At 27.6% G+C, this 20,980-nt stretch overlaps 4 protein-coding genes across 4 annotated transcripts; 3 read left to right on the forward strand and 1 right to left on the reverse strand.

Moving 5' to 3' along the window:
* Window positions 1-663: 663 nt before the first annotated feature.
* LOC126548933 (uncharacterized) lies at window positions 664-2,744 on the forward strand. The gene is made up of 2 exons (XM_050197033.1): window positions 664-1,296; window positions 2,181-2,744. Exons 1-2 carry the CDS (start codon window positions 1,060-1,062, stop codon window positions 2,442-2,444), a joined length of 501 nt encoding a protein of 166 aa, XP_050052990.1. The 5' UTR covers window positions 664-1,059; the 3' UTR covers window positions 2,445-2,744.
* A 4,869-nt stretch (window positions 2,745-7,613) lies between these two features.
* Window positions 7,614-9,402, forward strand: LOC126555920 (eukaryotic initiation factor 4A-like). Its single transcript, XM_050210996.1, has 3 exons — window positions 7,614-8,025; window positions 8,080-8,461; window positions 8,527-9,402. Exons 1-3 carry the CDS (start codon window positions 7,654-7,656, stop codon window positions 9,006-9,008), a joined length of 1,236 nt encoding a protein of 411 aa, XP_050066953.1. The 5' UTR covers window positions 7,614-7,653; the 3' UTR covers window positions 9,009-9,402.
* Window positions 9,403-12,886: 3,484 nt separating this feature from the next.
* Window positions 12,887-19,448, forward strand: LOC126549221 (uncharacterized). The gene is made up of 2 exons (XM_050197797.1): window positions 12,887-13,601; window positions 19,148-19,448. Exons 1-2 carry the CDS (start codon window positions 13,356-13,358, stop codon window positions 19,406-19,408), a joined length of 507 nt encoding a protein of 168 aa, XP_050053754.1. The 5' UTR covers window positions 12,887-13,355; the 3' UTR covers window positions 19,409-19,448.
* LOC126549220 (E3 SUMO-protein ligase KIAA1586-like) lies at window positions 14,343-18,012 on the reverse strand. The gene is made up of 5 exons (XM_050197796.1): window positions 17,737-18,012; window positions 17,518-17,580; window positions 17,130-17,303; window positions 15,439-16,727; window positions 14,343-15,378 (listed from the first exon to the last, which is right to left on the reverse strand). Exons 4-5 carry the CDS (start codon window positions 16,505-16,507, stop codon window positions 14,564-14,566), a joined length of 1,884 nt encoding a protein of 627 aa, XP_050053753.1. The 5' UTR covers window positions 16,508-16,727; window positions 17,130-17,303; window positions 17,518-17,580; window positions 17,737-18,012; the 3' UTR covers window positions 14,343-14,563.
* Window positions 19,449-20,980: the final 1,532 nt, after the last annotated feature.

Below are 20,980 nucleotides of genomic sequence, written 5' to 3' on the forward strand. Positions count from 1 at the left end.
AGTAATAATATTTGTATCTGCATATTAATAATATTATACCTACTTGTATTGACGTTTGATTATTTTTATCAGACAGGAGAAAGAGCGAACAAAAGTATCACACATTGTTAAAGTTCAATTTTAATTATTATACCTATTAGCATTATGATGTATAATATTAATTATTACTGTTGTTATATTATTGCATAGTTCATGTTTATTTATTAATTATTAACTAACTATAATTCATTTGACATTTTATGACTTAAATATAATGTACGTTTATAAGTAACGTAACTTTAATTTAAACTCTGTCAAGTTCAGAAAGAATAATTCCATTTAATATTTATTTATTATTAATAGTACTCATTTACTATTCATAATTAATGATAATACAATGATAATAATATGGCAAACAACTGTGTGCCTATACAGATATATAGAATTATTATATGGTTTATTCTAAATATATCTGAGGTGTTTAAAAACATATTATAACCTCATAACAATCAATTCATATCATACTTCAAAAACTAAAGCTATTACCAAAACGAAACTATAAACACCATTCGATATTATACTAAAGGATAAAATATCGTTATTAATGATAAACAACTTATAATTTTCTATAGAAGTCTTAATTTTTAGCATTTTCATTTTTTATGAGTTCATAAAAATACACGTAACTATTGTACAAAAGATTATGCTTTGGTTAGATTAGGTCATTATTTTAGTTCACCAATACGTCAAAAACATACATAGCTATTTCGAGAAATCATGAAAAAAGCAACTAATATTATAAATACTGATGGTATCAAATCAAACAATATTCAAATGTATAAATGATAAATCAAAATATTAAAAATGATATTTGGCAAGTAAAGTAGTATAGACTATAGATACTGCTCAGAATTGTCGTCCAAATGAACAATAAACTAATAAGTCATAAATAATAACTATTAACACTCGTTCTAATGTTCCATTAACCCTCAAAAATAATATGTACGATGCACAATTGGATAGAAACACACAGTTAAATAAATCAACCATTCATTTTCAGATACATTTAAGTATATAACCATGAGTTCAATGCTATCATTTGTGTTGGAAAACGTACCCAGTGATTGGGAACCAGTAAGCACTTACACTAAAAGTTATGTTTTATTTGATGTACAAGACCAAAGTGTAGAATCAGAGCGTATAAAAACAATGTTTAATTCAACGTTATTAAACATAAATAGTATTAGGAGAGTGCAAAATCCTTTTCAGTATGGTCGATTCAAGTTACGACAAGAAATGCTAAACAATAATTTAGAGGTAAGAAAAAAGTATAAATTTTTATATTGAATACATCATAGTTAGGTTAAATTAGGTTAGGTATTTGTTTCAAAAAAAATAATAGGTAGATTCTCACAAATTACAATAATACATCAATATCTACATCATAACTAGAGCTGTGAATTTATGCAAACATTGTGCATTTTATACTGCATAGATTTGAAATTTTTTCAATGCACTCATTTATACTACTGATCATACAATCATTTACTTCTCTATTTCTCGCATAAATACACTGCATGTCTGCATAACACATAGGTAAACAATAACATTCGGTTGTCTATAATATTTATAAGCGAGATAATAATCACATCCAATAAAAATTAAAACTTATTTAATTATTACTAATTTCTATAAAAAATTGAATTGTGCATAAAAATATTTCTAAACATGGTTTTCGAAGTTCAATATATATATATATTTATGTAGCATAGACTTAATAGTTAATAATACTTATATATCATATATTCGCCGAATAATTATCAATATCAATATAATATTACAATTATGAAAAATAAATATTTTTTTAACTTAATGCATTATCTATATTATAAAATATAAGACAATATGACATCTATAATCCATATGGCTTATTACTGAAGATGATATTTATCGCAATGTTATCTGTTTTCATTCTACTAACATTTCCTGCAATGATTTTCAAATTAGATATTTTGTAATTAATTTAATGGGAGTTACACACACAAAATGTGTTAAAATATTAGTGTAAGTAAAAAGAGACCTCCCTCAACCCCCCCCCCTGGATACGCCACTGTTGACTAAGTTATATTTTGCTCTACGACCTACGGCAGACCGTAGACGATAGTTTACCACATCACTAGATATTACATTTCGTATTACAGGAGGAGACTGTGTTTCATGTTGTACAAGAAAATGACTTAGAAACAGCTTTAAAATATACGTGTGATTATCGAAGATATAATCGAATATATAGATATAGGTGTGAAGCTACAAATAAGCATCCTCTCTTTTATTCCAATATCCAGAGCGCTGTTTCCAACCTGTCTTCATTTAACAATGGTTGCGTGTTGGTTGTCAATAAAATACCTGGTACAACAAAGACTCAAAGTGATTATTATATCCAATACGTGGTTGATTTTAAATAAACTGTACCTATTATATTTAAATGTACCTATTAATATTATTCGACTCTATAACTGTACTTACGTCATATCGATACATAAATATTAATAAACAAAAACAAATATAGTTATTTTCACTTAATCGAAAATATGCATGTTTTTGTTAGTGTACATATTAAATAATAAATAATAACTAGATGATAATACTTGTATAACATCATGTTAACAGTTGACATTATATTTTAAATTATAAAATTCATAACATATTATATTATCATAATAATATATTATAAAGTACCTACAGTTTTAACTATCTATACTTTAACGGGCTATTATTTTAACACATTTGAAATTATTATAATAAATTTACTAATTAATAATTAGTGAAGACATAATGTAAAATAGCCAATGCCAATAGGTATTGATTAGTAGGTAGGTAGGTATAATAATAATAATTGTAGTACCACATTTAATTAAATAAATATTATGTATTTATGTATTTCTCAAAATTATTATTTATTTTTATTTTTTTATTAATTAAATACAATTTATTAAATGTTATATAAGTACAACTGTATTGTAAACTGTAATATTATATTAATTTTTTTTATTGATAAATAATATAAATTTAATGTTGAATAAAAAATTTTACTATTATAGAGTTGTTTTTTTTTTTTTTAATACCTACCCTCTCAATCTTTCATATTGGATGGTTTTCAATTAGAAATAAAAAATGTATAATTAAATTGAAACAATTTAATATACTACCTATTGCTTTTTAATATTTTGATTTATACATTTGAACTGTTTTACTATTGAATACAAAAATGTGAAAAATGATAATATGGTTTCATTAGGTGCAATTATGTTTGTCAATATTGTTTAGCTCCAAAATGGAATGAAGAATCTAAAGGAATGTGTTGTTTAAATGGAAAAATTAAATTAGAAGACATTTTTGCCCCTACTGAACCATTGAATTCTCTCCTTATAGGCGATCATCCTAAAAAAGAGAATTCAAACGTAACATACGTTGTTATAATAATGTTTTTCAAATGACATCATTTAAAACTTTAAAAGTCTTAAAATAGTTTAAGGTAATTTTATGCCAACGTTTAAAGTCCAAGGTCAAGTATTTCATTTGGCTGGTAGTCTATTATCGAATTGATCTGACGAATACAAATTTTTGAAGATATACTCGCTAGGGTAAACTCTGAAACTAGTTATCAGATCTTCTTGATTTTTTTTTAAACGAAATAGTATATCACGAAGGTTTCTGTCGTAATGGCTTGGAGAAAACCCTAATTTTTGTAGGCGCTAAAAATCTAAAACAGGATTTTGAGATTTAAGATGAACCAATATTTTTGTTTATAAATGGTTACTATTAGTTTTTAATAATCATTAGTTATAATAATAAAGTGGTGAATGTGTTAACAAAGTCAAATTGTTTTACCAACCATATAAAAATCCACGAGACAGCACATTATTTCATCTAATCCACTGTAATAAAAAAAATTGATATAACTTTGAAACTTATAGGTTAGAAATTATAAACTTAGGTACACATCTCGCGGAGTTCACAATCTACAACAGGTGGATTTCCTACCTGATAATATACTGCTCACATAATCATAAGAGTCTCACGGACAACTCCAAACGGAATGGCTATAATAATATAACCTGACAAACTCACTGAAAATACAAATAAATAAATAAAAAATTTATTTTCATCACATATTAAGTGTGCAATAAAAAAGCATTTTAAAGTGATGCGCTTACACAAGTTTTTGGAGATTTCCGATTTCTTCTTGGCAAATCACATTTACTTTACTCATTTTCTACATTTTTTGATTATCAAAATGTGTTCTTTTAAGGTACATTTCTTCGTTTTGGTTCAAATTCATTATTGGTTCAAAGTAAATATGTTCGTTATGTTACCATATTAGTCTTATTATAAATATTAATGTTATGTATGTGTAATAGTATTTCTTATATTTTAAAATTTGTTAACAATTTACTATAGCAATTTTAATTAATATTATCTGTTACTAACTTTGTGTTAGAGAAAACAACATTTACTTATTATTATAATTTTACTGAATACCTAATTATAATACCTATTGATTGTTAATATAATGGACTTCAAATATTATAACAATGTATGGATCCTGTGTAAATTATATATATATATATCTACTAGCTGATCCCGTGCACTTCGTTGCTCGTTAAATATATCAACTCTATATGACTCAAACTTTGTTCAATTCGTTATTTAATATTCGGTAGATGATGTTCTAGATTTATCTTAAGTTTTCTGTTGCCTGGAATAAAAATTCTGATTCGCAACACTATATTATCAGGTAGGCAATCTACCTGCTGTAGATCGCGGACCTAGAGCTGTTTGTATGCAAGTGTATGATTTAATTCTAATAAAGATCAAAGTTATACCAAGTTTGACATAATACGGTGGATTAATATAATTAATTAATACATAAGCTTAACCTAACCTTAACGTAGTAAAATTCGATGAATAAAAATACCAAATTTAACCCTTTTTAAATTAGCCTTTCTTCTTCCCACAGATCTGCACACAAACATTCATTTATATATAATATAGCTGATCCTGTGCACTTCGTGGCCCGAAAAAATCACAAAAAAATTATGATTGTTCAACTCATTTTTGGTGTAACTCACAGCAATAAGTGCAACTCAGCCATGGAAGCAAAGATCATGGGAGCCAATTAACAAATAACAAAACACCAAACATTAATTTTTTTAATTTATTATAATTTATTTCTCAAAATTATATTTAAAAATATTGTTCACGCTATAGCATTAACAAACAATATAAATTTCTTAATGCTATAGCGTGAACAATATTTTTTATTAGCCCATCTTTAGCTAACACAAACAAACTGGATGTTTACCCACTCGAGAGCATGCCACGTATAATTGTCCGTGTGAAAAACATGGTGTGCTCAAATCTAAGCCACAAACAGACATCGTTTGGCCTTGGGACTTATTGATAATCATTGCAAATGCCAATATAATCGGAAATTGATAACGTTTAAATTGAATTGGCACATCTGTAGGTATAATAGGGATTCGTGGTATTAATATATTTTCACCTCTGAACTTGCCATTTAAAATGCTGGCTTCAATAACGTTTTTCATTATTTTTTTAATGACTAATCGCGTACCGTTGCACAGTCATAGAGGGTTCAAATTACGTAGCAAAATAATCGGAAATCCAACGTTCAATTGTAAATTATGCAGTGGTATGCCAGGCAAATCTAGTGAGTTCAAAATCTCTGTTGGAAAATTTGCAGCTTCGCTTGCATCGCAAACTATATCAATAGATTTGTATGATACCAAGTTTCCTGGCAAAAACTGTTGTATCTTCAGATTGAAATCGTCAACGTCCACATTTTTTGGCGATAAAATTTCTTTTTCTGCAAGCCACTCATGATTTATATACTGTATGTGCACATCGGGAAATATTTGTTCAATGAGAGCATCTTTCGAATTAATGATTGTGCAGAAATCGGTCGGTAATTTTACGCATCCAGTTTCATCTATAGTAACTTTTCCATCGCCGATATCTAAGAGTTGTTTTGAGAATGTTTCAGCGGATGGATCTTGGATAATTTTAACGCGCATATTTACTTTCAGCTGTACTTTTTCAATATTACGCCACCATGAAGATGATTTTAAGCAAGCGTTGATCTCATCAGCGTATGTTGAACATGGAATGACGAGAAGTGTTTGTCTGAAATCACCTGAAAGGACTAACAGAGTGCCGCCAAATGGCTTGTCGTTGTTTTAATATCTTTCAATGTCCTGTTCAATGCCTCGAGCGAATGCTTGTGTGCCATAGTACATTCATCTCAGATGATAATTTTACACTGTTTCAGCATTGTGGCCATGGACGATTGTTTTTTTTATGTTACACACTGCGTCAGAGTTATTTTGAATATTAAGTGGCAGCTTAAATATTTAATATGCTGTACTGTTGTTCTGCCTCCATCCAATAAAGTTTCCGCAATGCTCGATGAAGCAACGGCCAATGCGATGCCATTATTTGATCGTATTTTGTCGAGAATTATCGAAATAAAAAATGTTTTGCCAGTTCCACCTGGTGCATCCAAAAAGAAGAACCCACCTTGTCCTGCTAAAACTGCGAGCATAATGCGGTCGTAAATGGTTCTTTGTTCAATTAATTACATTAATTATATTTATTTTATTATATATTACCAATGGCAACCACTAATAAATTAATATTATTCTCAAATCTTATAACCCCCATAGCAACCATTTATAAACAAAAATTTCTATCGTAAATCTCAAAATTCCTGTTTGAGCACCTCCTGGGGGTGGTCAATCCCCTTTTTGAATTAGCCTTAAACGTATTCTCAGACCTATCAAATATACACAGAAAATTTCATGAAAATCGGTCAAGTCGTTTCGAAGGAGTTCGATAACTAACACTGTGACACGAGAATTTTATATATTAGAAGAAAATTGTATTAAGAAGATTATATTATTAATTTTTTATGTATGTTAATTTAAAATAACCTTATAAAATACTAGCTTAATATGCTAAGTATGAAACTGATTGGATTTTAAAAATTTGATGATAAATAATTAATATTAAAAATTATTATTTAGATACATCGATAAATTTTTGTTAATAAATATTATCAATTGGATAGTTAACCGTATTAGATGATGAGTGGTGATTTTTAATTTTAATAAAGTATGTGTTTAAATTAATTAAAATTATATTCTTATAGTGTCAGAATCCTTGAAAAGTTTTGTTATTACAGGTATAACAATAATTCATTGTTAAATGTATTGTATGTTAATTTTCGTCTATTGTTTTGTAGTTACTTCAAACTATTTTTATTAATATTGCATTAGTGTATTATTTTTGTTATATTATAATTTATAACCAATTAATAAATTATATACAATAAAATTATTTTACATTGTTGTTATTTTAACTGTATTAATTTTAGATAAGTATTTTTTAATTCTGTAATTTATTAAGATATAGTTTATCATTAAATGACAAAAAATTGTTATACTTATATGCCTACCTATATTAATTTTTGAGTTATACTTTTTTTAGTATTTACAAAATATTTGTGAGAATTAAATCTTTTGCATTTTTTCAAAATATTTTGTGTAGTTTTTTTAATTTTAATTTCATTGCTTTCAGAATATTTTAAAAATAATGAATTCTAATGAGACGAAAAATGGACCTCCTAGTGAAACCAATAACTACTCGGGACCATCCGGCATGGACTTTAGTGGAACTATTGAGTCGGACTGGAATGAAGTGGTGGATAACTTTGATGAGATGAATTTAAAAGAAGAATTGTTGCGTGGTATCTATGCATATGGTTATGAAAAGCCAACAGCTATTCAACAACGTGCTATTTTGCCGTGCATTAAGGGACATGATGTCATTGCTCAGGCCCAATATGGTACTGGAAAGACAGTTACTTTTTCAATTTCTATTCTCCAACGAATTGATATAAGTTTGAATGAGTGCCAAGCACTTATTTTGGCACCAACACGTGAATTGGTAAAACAGATTCAAAAGGTAAGCCTATTTGTTTGGTTAGATGAGCTGTTTACAATATAATATTGTTTTTAGATGGTTATTGCTTTGGGTTATTTCATGAAAGTAGATTGTCATGCTTGCATTGGCGGTACAAAGATTCGTGATGACATGCGTAAGCTGGATACTGGATCCCATGTAGTGGTAGGAACTCTTGGCCGTGTTTATGATATGATTGCTAGAAAATCACTACGAACTCAATTTATCAAGATATTTGTGTTGAACGAAGTTAATGAAATGTTGTCTCAAGGTTTCGAAAGGAAATATCAAATTAAAGAGGTGTTCAAATTCCTCGAAAAAGATATTCAGGTCATTAAATTGTCTAGTACCATTCGCGAGGACGTTTTGAATGTGAGCACTCACTTCATGCGAAAACCAATACGCATTTTCGTTCAAAACGAAGAACTGATATTGAAAGGTTTGTATGATTGTCCTTAGTTTTTTAAGTCTATTTCCTTAATTAATTAATTTTTATTTATTTAGATATTAAACAGTTTTACATTAATGTTACCAAAGAAGAATGGAAGTTTGACACTTTATGTGATTTATTTGACACTCTTAGTTTCACCCAGGTTGTGATCTTCTGTAACACACATCGTAAGGTAGAGTGGTTGGCTGAAAATATGCATTTGAAAACATTTATTGTCTCAGCTATGCATAAAGGAATGAGCCAACGTCGATGTAAGCTAATTATGCGTCAATTCAATTCTGGTGCTAGTCGTGTTCTAATTACCACTGATTATTTCGCTCGAAGCAATTTTTGTGGTGTTTCAGCGGTTATCAATTATAATTTGCCTTCCAATCGCGAAAACTACATTTATAGGGTTAAACGTTGGTATTCCGGTCGTTATAGAGCCACCATTAATTTTATCACTGATGACGACAAAAGAACTATGAAGGATATTGAATCATATTACAACACTCAAGTGCTCGATATGCCACAAGATATGACCGATTTTCTGTAGACATTCTTTGTAACTGTGAGTAGTTACTTTGAATCAAGTGAAATACAGCGTTAAAAAACGGTTCAAATTTTCTTTTTATATATAAATACTTATATAAAAAAAAACCACAAAAAAATTGTAATTAAAAACTATCCAATATTTTATCATTAAACAGTTTTTTTTCCTTTTCATTTCACAGTGTTTGAGTGACATGACTATTGCAATAATCCAATTTACAAAAATGATAAGTGCACATTTTAATACTTGGTATATTTTGCTTTTAAATAAATCTTATTATACAATTTTCATAGTCTCGTTGTACTTCCGTTTGATGATTTCTTCTCGGTTGTAAATAGTATGTTGTCTTGAAATTGGCAGATTTTTTTAATATTATGTTTATGCTCTTAAATTTCAAAAGTTGTATTAAATACTGTTAAGCGTTTATAATAATTTTACAAGTATTGAAGTATTTTAATAAAATATATTGATTTATTTAATTGTAAAATGTTATTTACAATGAGTAATACTTAAGTATAAATGTTTGTAGATTGTGGATAAAAAAAGTTGTTCACCACTGTAGAACAAAAATATGTGGCTAAACACAAACAATTTTTTTATCAAACTTATTCATGAAAAAAAAAAAATCGATAGACCCAAAATTTTAGATTTAATAAACTACTAACTTGTGAAAAATGTCTAAATTACTATTTTTTGAGAAATATAATACTCAATTCTTAAAATATTAAGATAAAGTATAAAAAATAAAAGTTACTTAGAATTTCTTGTCAAAGCTTCTGAAACGTTGCCGCGAGCAACCAACATTATTCCCGCCGTATGACCACGCGCGATATTTAATCACAGCGCCTCAGCGTGTGAATTCAAACTTATAAATACGAAAAACTCCAAATCATCAGAAATATTATGTATAACGTGCTTTTGTAAAAATCGTCAAAATCGAACGTTTAGAAATTAAGTTATAAATGAAAAAATGCGAACTTTTTAATGGACATTTATATTAAATTCAGAATCACGCAGCCGTTTCTATATAACAGTCGTTGCCATACATAGTAACAAAAAAAACAAACATTATCATTATTATTATTATTATTTACATTGTTGATAAAATTAGTTGGCTAAGTAAAAAAAAAAACAATTATTATTATTAATTTATATTTATATACTATTCTAAATAATTCCTCATCAAGATTGTCTCAAAAACCACTCAACGTACGAACTTGAAATTTGGAATATCTAGTGGTAAAAAAACACAGACATCATTGTAACATCAATACATTCATCACTTCGTTCAGAATCTAACAAGTTACGCTGTACACAAACACAAAAAAGTAAAAACAAAAAAAAAAATAAACATGCATAATATATATATTATAATTATTGCTCGGAGTGTTAATAGATGTAAAACCAGATTGATGGTGATATTTTAATTAAAAAATTATGAAATTTAAAATTCAGAACTAAAAGTTCTAAGTTTTCACTTTTAACGGCAGTCCCTGTAACTGCCAATATATATATATTTTTTAAACTGAAATGTTTTTTTTATAAAAAAGTTATATAGTAATATATAAGTTAAATAATTGTAAAAGTTAAAAATTACTTACTTATAAGTTGTAACCCTATAGAAGTTTTGGAGGAACTAACAGAGATTTTTTTTTATTACACTCGTTTGTTTGAAAAATTTCTATGAATTATAATATTTTTCTATCGGTCTCATAAATATTGTAATAAAACATTAGGTAATTTATTCTCCTGTTGAAAGATAATTACTACTACCACATTAATAATAATCAGATTTATATTAAGTAATTAAAGAATAAACAAGTACCTTATTTATTAATGTACTAATTAGGTTATAGGTAATAAGGTCATTAAAACGAATAAATAAACATATAAGGGGACATCGTTTATTTCATGATAATAATGATTCCTGTTATCACGAGGCCGAAATGTTTGGTGCCCAATATTCTATATATAGCCTAAAGCTTTATGCAAATATTTTTGGTTATGGGTATTGAAAGCGGTAACACGTGCAACATATGATTTTAAACATGTTCTATATCTAATGTACCGATTGATATAATGAAGCTACAAGAATTCTGAAAACAGATTTGAATTTACGGTCAAGTCTGCTTGAGATTGACTATTCCTCATTTTTGATTTTTTGATTTGAATTTCTCCAAAAATATAATTTTGTAAAAATTTTAAATACTCTTTTTTAATATACTGTTAATAGGGTATTTTTAAAGGGGGGAGGGGTAAAATAAAAAATAACGTGGTAAGGTCGATTTCAAGTAGACTACGGACGACAATTTCTAGTTATACTAGTGATTAGATTATTCCGAATTTGAAATTCGAAAATCAATTTGCAAAAACATCATCTAAGCGATTTCAATTATTAGGCTGAAGTTCAGCCGCTGAACCAAATAAAAATGTATTTCATTGTCCATTACTTTTGTTGAGTTTTTTTTTCATATATGTAATATATAAATTGTTTGTATGTTTAATTCTTAATTTTTTTTTTTATCGCGTTTGACTGCAGTACACTGGAATACAATAGATTAGAACATACATATTTACCTAAAACATAGAATATATCTTACAGTAAAAATTAAAAAAAATTAAAAATTAGGTTAGATAAAAACAAATAAATCTATAAAATTATAAAATTATAATAGTATAGGTATGTTTATGTGTGGACTATAGAGTAATAAATAGGTAGGCTGTTTATTGGTAACTTCTTTGGTAAAATTTGGATCTCCGCTACAAAAAATTTGTCATATTTATTCTTAATACAAGTAAGAAATAAAAAAGCACTCACTTTATTTAATATTTTTCAATTTTATAATTCTCTAGAAACTGAGTAATTATTTATTTTTAAGACTCTCCCCTCACCATTGAAAAATCCTGCGTACGCTATTTAGCCAGTTGGTTACTCCTATAGTCCTATTGTATAATATTATTAATAATCGTAAGAATTTTTAGTTAAAAATGTATTACATGTTTTTATTTATAGCTAAGGATTCAAAGTTTAATACAGAGTTCCCCTGAAGTTTTTCTAAATGCCATTAAAAAACTATCGAAATACCGCATAACTATAAAATCACATAGATACTGTTTAGGAGAGACATAAAACTAATAAATTTGTTTTCAAGACAAATCATCTGCGTTCAGAATTGTTTTTCGTATACAATGATACCTATTATTGCATTCAAATTTAACACGTCCATTATAGTGACCAAGGTACTCTCCATATGTCCGAGGTTCACTCCGATATCCATAACCTTCTGTACAGCAGAACATTACCCACTTTACACTTGCCTATCTTAATTTTTATAATTAATTTTTGTTAATTTCATGAGTTTTTCGATATTTTTAGAACAAATGCGTACCTACCTATGTATTTATCAATTTAATGTAAAATTAGGTACTATGGATATATTTTATTTTTGCTTCTACCTACGGTGAAATGTTGTCGTCTTATCGGTAAATATTTCTTAAATGTGAAAGTACACTACATAATGCAAATTATATATATTTTTTACAAGTATATTAATTTGTAAATAGGTAAATAAAATTTAATAAAACAGTTTTTAATTTATTGTCTTGTATAAAATATGAATTATAGAATCGATATTAAATTGTATTTAGATGTTTTATTTAAGAATTAATTTATTTGAACATAAAAAATGTACCTATTTTTTAATGAGTAATTTTTCGAAACTAAAAATTATTTTCAGCAGACATTTTATATTTCCAAGTCATTTTTTACTAGCATTTTCATGGTTAAAATGCATTTTTTTAGCATAAATAGTAACATTTCAATGGCTTTTTCTATGATACTGTCTACACAAGCCACAATTATAGACAATTCAAAATGGTGTACACAATACACATGCTGAGATACGAGAATGACGTAACGTCGTACAAACATACAAACATTACGAAGTACAGACTACAGACGATCCAAAAACCGCCAACACCTCAGGTTTTCCCTAACGGAGACGGTATAATAAGTCGTGTTTATCATGATTAAATTAAAAATAGATCTTTATTTGTTTATTTTGAGCCAAGAGTTTAGGACCGCTGTCGTCCAGTCCGAATATCGTCACTCCATCCCTGTCCCCACCGCCGTCATAGTATTTTAAATTTTAATTAATATTTTTTTCCTTGATAATCGCCAATCAGTGTTATTGCGTTAGTGCGTTACTTTCGTCCACGACCGTATTCCGCCATCCGACCGTCGACCGTCATCAGACGCCCAAACTAACCGACGAATTACGATTTTTATTTTTCGGGAAAACAATATCGTACAACAACGATTGACACGCTATTCTCGATTTAGTCGCGAATATGGACGATTCAAATTCAATGTTGGCTTTTGTGTTGAATCACTTGCCAGACTATTGGGACCCCGTGCCTTCATATACATGCAGCAATATGGTGTTCTCTCTGTCGCCGTCGAGAAACGCCGATGAATATTATTTTGTCGAATCGATGTTTTACGGAGCACACGTCAGTCGAATTTCAAGAGTGCAAAACCCATTCACGTACGGCCGTTTCATGTTGAGGCGTGAAATGATTCAGTCCACTTATGAAGTAAGTACCTAATACCTATATAGGTACCTACTCGTGGTCTTCATATTATTATGTGTGCTTCATACTGTGGCACTATGCTATGTACACACCTTGTATAATACACGGATACTATTAAAATATGTAAAAGAATAATAGTTGAATTAATATAATATGATATTGTATTAACCATTATATAGTGGCCTATCTATGTAGCATAGACGGTAGTAGACACAGCTAGATAAGGTGGCTTAGCTCTCTCAAATATTTTAGACAATAAGTCACTAAAAATATTTTCTTCAATGAAGTACAGTACTTAGATTTCTAAGATAGAAAAGAATATCCTGTGGCAACATCAGCTTAATTTTTTCAAATAAGAAACTAATTATTTTTGCTCTAAATTATTGAGCCAATTTTGTCCTTTTTAATTTTAAATTATTGAAAATATAGTCTTTTAGGACTGTTCTTACAATGTTTAGTAGGTAGCCTGATTAAATTTCCATTAACGATAGTAAATACCCATTATACTAATATACATATTGATGTAAATTTGTATAATAGGTATATTTCAAACCATTTACTGACTTATGGAGAAGTATTTTATGGAAAATGTCTAAATAGATAAATTAATACCTAAGGAAAAAATAAATTTTGGTCCTACTTGCACTTATGCTTTAGTATAACCTGTCCGGTTGATCTTGGCCATCTACCGACTTCACAAACTACCAAAATAATTAGTATTACTTTACATTATAACTTATAAGCAGTGCTTGATTTGGAAAAAAAATAGAAGGGGGACTCAGCAGATATTTGATGAACAAGCGTTCCACACAAAATTAACCGTCACATTACCGTGGGGGGCAAAGCCCCCCACACCCCCCTTCAACCACCCATAATCCCAAAAAAATAAATTTGTTATACAAACATATATTAAAACTTAAAAGAAAAATACACTCTTTTGTTAATTATTTTTTTAAGACATAATACTACATATTAAATAAGGTCCATAAATGGTCATATGATTTATCTTCATCTTTAAAAGATCTTTTAGGACAATTTAATTCATCTGCATTTCTTCTGCCACTTTTAATCCAGGTCTCAACATAATGATCTGGTTTGAACAACTGAATGGGAGGTCCGATGCAGTTAAGAAAAACCAATGAAGATATATGCCCTGTAGTCAAAGCATTTCTTTTTGATGTTACTATGTTGTTCATCGCACTGAATGATCTCTCACATTCAGAGGAAGAAATTGCAATTGTTCTGACTGCAGTCAAAAGAGGATGTAGATCGTTTATTTGTGAGGAATCTTTTGTATCTTTAAACTCACGGAATCCTCGGATCGTAGTTTTTTCATCTAAATGAAACCTTGTAACTAATCTTCTAACACAGTCATCTCCATACAGAATATCAACATTATCAGGCCAGTAATTAGAATTTAACACATCCAAATCTTTTAAAAGTTCATCAAACTCACTTTTAAAGCCATTTTTATTTTTAGACACATGATTTGCTTGAGTAGTAAATAGTCTAGTACCCAAGTTATTAGCTAAACTCATAAAGAACTGACCATGTTGAATTTTAGGAATTGATTTGTTTGTGATTAATTGTACATTTTTGAACATAAAATGTGTCCCTGCATCCATAGCTTCTTGTGTTTTTGGTCCACATATATTAGCCATTGAATCAAATATTCTAATGGTACGTTCTATAGCCCTATTTGCAGCTGAAAGTGATAAACTTCTCTCTTGCAACTGTAACGATAAGTCTGCAAGTTCAGATAGCCCATCATACATAATTCCTGAAATACAAAGAAAGTTAATTAAAAATGTAATTTAAAAACAAAAAATACTCGATTTACCTAGATTCATAATAAATTCTACTGATGTTAGAATACGTTTTAGGCCCACATATTTAGATCTTTCTTTTGAGTCTCTTTTTATATCAATAGCTGCTTTAGAAAAATGATCAGATAGTGACACATAATTATTCCAAACTGCTTTTAATGTTTTTTCACTAGAAGCAACCCATCTAATTGTGAAGATTTTACCAATATGTAAGAGTTTCGTTTCTAATGAAGCAGCACACTCACTAAGTTCATTCATGTTTTTGGGTGATTGATGATACAATGCATATATTTTTTCTATGAATGACTGGAAATGATTTGTTCCTTGAACTTCTTTTAATGTATCAGATACTGCTAATTCTAATCGATGGTTACAGCAATGCCAAATTAAAATGTTAGGATATATGCTTTGTAGCTGAACACCAACACCGGACAATCTACCCAACATATTTGAAGCACCGTCGCTCACAAAAGCTATCAAATTTTCTTTTAAAAAATCGTCCGTTAACCCATGTGCATAAAGATCAGTTAAAATAGCAGTTTTTATAGAATTAGCAGATGTATTTTGAACTTCAATAATATTAAAAAAGTATGTAATCACATCATTGTTATTGGATACAGCAGATCTCAAACAAATAACCAACATACTCTTTTGGCTTAACGTTGTAGACTCGTCAACAATAATACATATTTTTCTTTTGTTATGCAAAAGGTCAAGACATAGTTTCTTTCGCATTTCAAATGTTATATGATCAATTATATTGCTACATGCTTTATTTGTTTGAAGAATTCTCCCCATATCCAAGCCATTAATTATTTGAAGATCCACTAAATTTTGCATGTCTGTGTAAGGTCTTTGATTCTTTGCTATGGTATATGCTGTCCTGAATATTCTTTTTGTATTTTCAATGTCAATATATGAAGTTTTTAATACTTGAGTTGGCATAATTTCCAACTTTTGTTTTTCAATTATACGTTCAGCGTGTAAATGGCTTTGAGAAGATTTATGTTTTGAAATTTTTTTTCTTAAATTTGTTTGCTGTTTCTTAAAATCATCTCCAACTTTACATATTTCTCCATTCATCCATTCTTGTGAACCATGAGTGCCTTGGTGTTTTGTTAAATTAAAATTGGCCTTAGAACATATTTTGCAACCAATTTTTTTTTTATTGAAAAAAATCCATGAATATTCTTCTGTAAAATACTTCACTTGTTTATCGTCCCAACAATCTGGTGATTCTGTATTTGGTAAAAAGACTTCATTTTCTGATGCTTTAGTTTCCACTTTCTGCAGTAATATTGCCCTAAAAATTATATATAGACATATAGTTATATATTTTAATATAAGTATACAATAATACATTTTATCAAACAAGCCAATTATTTAGTTTGATCTATAAAAGCATATATTTTCAAAAAACATTGCCTAGTATAAAATATATTCTGCATGCAATTAAAAGCTGAGAAAATGTGAACTTATTTTCACAAGAATAATGTAAAATGAATGGAATTCATACACAAGCTCTTAATAAATTTAATTAAAAATTTAAAAATGTATATAAATCCAAAAGCAAAATTATAACTATTGGCTATAAATGTTCAATAGTATTATTATTATATTGTATACTACTAAAAGCTAATTAAATAAGTAGGCAGAATAGTGTAAAATGTTTAATGATTACAATATACATGCTTTTAATAATTACCCACTGTTTAATAGTTAATCAATTGCAGATTAACTATTATGAAAAATAATTTTAAGATTGTTATGAAGACTTAATTGTGAAAATTTCTTTTTTAAACACTGTATGTGGCAAGTTATAGCATAACAATCTCTTATATAGAACACGGACTGTGTTATGGTTGTAGAATCAGTTTTGCTGTTCGAAATAATTAAACACTAATTAGTAATTACACACTTGTAAAATTTAACTCTAATTATACACCTGTCTTTAGATTAAATTAAATAAATAAAATTATTATTATTAATTTAATCCAAATACCAACACAATAAAATATCTACATATGATTGATATGAGAAATAATTTATTTTATAACATAAATTATTACATTAAAATATTTGATATTACTTACCAGTGGCAGTGTAATATTCATTGACACACTTTCAATATTCATTTGGGTATTCACAGAGGTCTCCTATAAAACAAGAACACCAAACAAGTCTATACTATCAAGTTGATAATTGTGTTATAATAAATCAATTACTAAATATAATAAAAATGCAACAGGTACAAAATAATAAGATTATACTCAAATAATAAAGGTTAAAAACTATAAATCATTTGCTCATACCTCATTGTTATTGGTTGGTTTTAATTTCTTTTTGAAGTAAGAAAGTACAGTACATTTTCTTTTAGATTCCATTTTTCAATTTCTGGTAATCTGATATGAATTTTTTGATGACAAATTAAAATTTTTAAATGACACAGGTTATACGTTATACCTAATTATTATAATTCTTAAAATAGACTTTCCTAATAATTATGAGTTAATAAACAATTTAAGGTTTTTCAATGTTCACACTAAAATCTTGAGTAATAAATGTAAAAATGTAGAATGACAGTTGATTTTTTCAACAACCGTCAATCAACGACGTCATAGATAATAGAAGAATTCTATTATCTTCTATTATAGTATTATCTATTATCTATGAACGTTGTTTTCACAAGCCCATGAACCATGGTATTAATAATTATACTTTGGTAATTGGAGATAAGACGAGTTATCACATCATCTATTATATTACGTATATCGTCATTTATATTATGATTTACGATTTATAAAAATTTAATTCATAAAATGTATCTATGGCATAATCACAGATATATGCTTATAGCTTATATTTATGTGGACATAATACAATTTATTAGCAATTTAACAATCAATTTTTTTTTTCATTTTCGATTCAAATGTATAAATATTATGGCTATAGATTATAGCCTATAGGTATATTTTGCATCAGAAAAACTGATGATTTACAAATTCTCTATAGTAAATGTTGCGTTCCCAGCGTTCCGTTTCAAATAAATAGAAGGGGTACGCTAAAAAAAAATTAAAAAGAAGGGGGACTCCGTCCCCCCGCGTCCCCCCCCAAATCAAGTACTGCTTATAAGATAGTAATTGAAACGATCACCGATGACCAAGATGAACTAAATGGGTTATAGGTAATAGGTAAATAATTTAATATTTGTTAATGATGTTATTTTTTTTTATTATTATTATTTTATGTCTTATAAATTATTAATAAAAACAAACAAGGTTACACATTATATTTTAACAAAACTGAGTTGAATAAAATATTTTTAAGAAATTTGTTCGCCCTAACTAGGTAGGTAGTGTGAAACACTATGCACCTGTACGTTTGTACCTTAGATTATGTACCTATAAAACCAGATTCCATTTATCATGTACACACTGTAATGTGGTACATACCTATAAACACCTATAAGCTTATTTATTTCAAAATTTAATTAAAAATCATTTTAATTGTGTCAAAAACTAGAAATGAGTGATTGAAGTAAAACCTATTCCTATCTGTGGATGTAGATGCCTATTAATATTGGCTAGGAAGTAGGAGTGTTTTACTTGATAATTAGAAGAAGAAAGTAGTACCTATTATGAAGTATTAACTGTTGTTAACTTGCTGTTTGTGAATTTTCATTATTTTCTATCAGTATATTTTTATTGAAAATATTTATTACAGGATACAGTTTTTCACGGAGTTCATAAAGATGATTTGAAGATAGCATTGAAATTTAACTGTGATTATAGAAGATATGCAAGAAAACGAGATGGAGGGATATATGAAAACTCTCAACATCCTATGTTTTATAAAACATTTTCAGATTTATTAAACAACACAACACATGCTATTACTGACATAAATGTCTTAGTTGTAAAAATATTGACAGATGCACCAAAAACACAATGTGATTATTATGTTCAATATATTGTTAAATTTTGATTTATTTCTTTAATTAAAAAGCAAGATTTTAATTCATAAATTTAATTTTAATTAATTATTAACTACCATTAAAATAACAATATCCTGTTTTTTATATTTAAAAAAAAAAATTAACATAGATAATAGGATAATAGGTATACTAAGATAATTAGGTCAACCTAATTTAATGCAAAGTAAAGTTTTCTAATAAGTACCAGAAATAAAAACATTTTGCCTATTGTACTTAATATATTATACATTAATTTATACTTATACATCATAATGATTGTGTTTAATCAATGGACGTTGGTTAAATAAAATATATTTTCTGTAAATTTTTTTAAGCTTAATTTCATTTCACTATTTTATAAGACTGTTAACTATTTTATGATTATTTAAAAAGGTTGATAACTATGTATTATTACACAACTTCCTTTCATTTTCATTTTCATTAAATTATTATGTTTTTCATACATTTGATGTTATTTTAACTTATGATTTTGTGAGTATAATTGTTTTGTAATTTTATTTTATTATTTATTTCATCATTTACATACCATGAATATTCATTTTTAGATTATCCATTGATGTAGTTGGACAAAATGACTAATAAAATGTTTAATCACACATCAAATTGTATGATATAATTGCATTATTATAATTGATTGACCATTTGACCATATTATACTTATTGTCCTCATTTATAAAATAAAAAATTAACTAGAATTTTGGTCAAAGCCCATTTGGCTCCTGTTTTAACAAAAAGATAAATTTTCAAACGACTGGTTTTTTACAATACAAATTCATCTTCTTTTCATACAAACTTTAAACTGTCTTAAAAGAGGTGTGGTAAACATGATGTGTTGGTGTTAACTAAGTAAATTATAAATATTATATAGAAAAATTAGCGTGATTTTTTTAAATAAAATAATATATTAATTTTAGTGTTAAAAAAATGCATGTTCAGTAGAAAAGAAATCATACATTGTGTAAATTTTTTAGGCATAAGTTTTTTGTATAATCCATACATGTTATTTAACTCTAAGAAAATTCATCAATGATGTTCCTAATGAACTCTTGCTTTTTAAAAAATTTAGGTGCATTGACATGACTGAGCTATAATTTAATTTTTTTCTATGGGAGTCGTTTAAGAATTAATTTGTTCATTAAATCTTTATTGATGGGAGCCATTTGGGATCCGCCAATAATTTTATTTTTCTAGCAAATTTAATGAAATTTACAATAAAGGGTAATCTAAGTCAGTAATTGAAAAATTATTAAAATGTCTCCCAAATGTAATCATGTAAATATTTTTGATAGTCATAAACCCATAATAAGTAGCACCGTTGATTAAAAATGTACAAAACTACATGTATAATTAATCAATGGTAGCACTTTAATCAAAACAACCACTCTTATTATTTTCTATTATACATATTATATCCTTCACACCTAGGTATTTAACGCTGTGTCACTGCATTTACCTTTTAATCATAGAATGTGAAGGAATTTATTTTTAATATTGTTTGTATGAAAAAATAAAACTTAGATACCCATAATATTTTGGTTATATCAATCAACACAAGATATTTA

Source organism: Aphis gossypii, chromosome 1 (genome assembly GCF_020184175.1).
Source record: "Aphis gossypii isolate Hap1 chromosome 1, ASM2018417v2, whole genome shotgun sequence".
NCBI classification, from domain to species: Eukaryota; Metazoa; Arthropoda; class Insecta; order Hemiptera; family Aphididae; genus Aphis; species Aphis gossypii.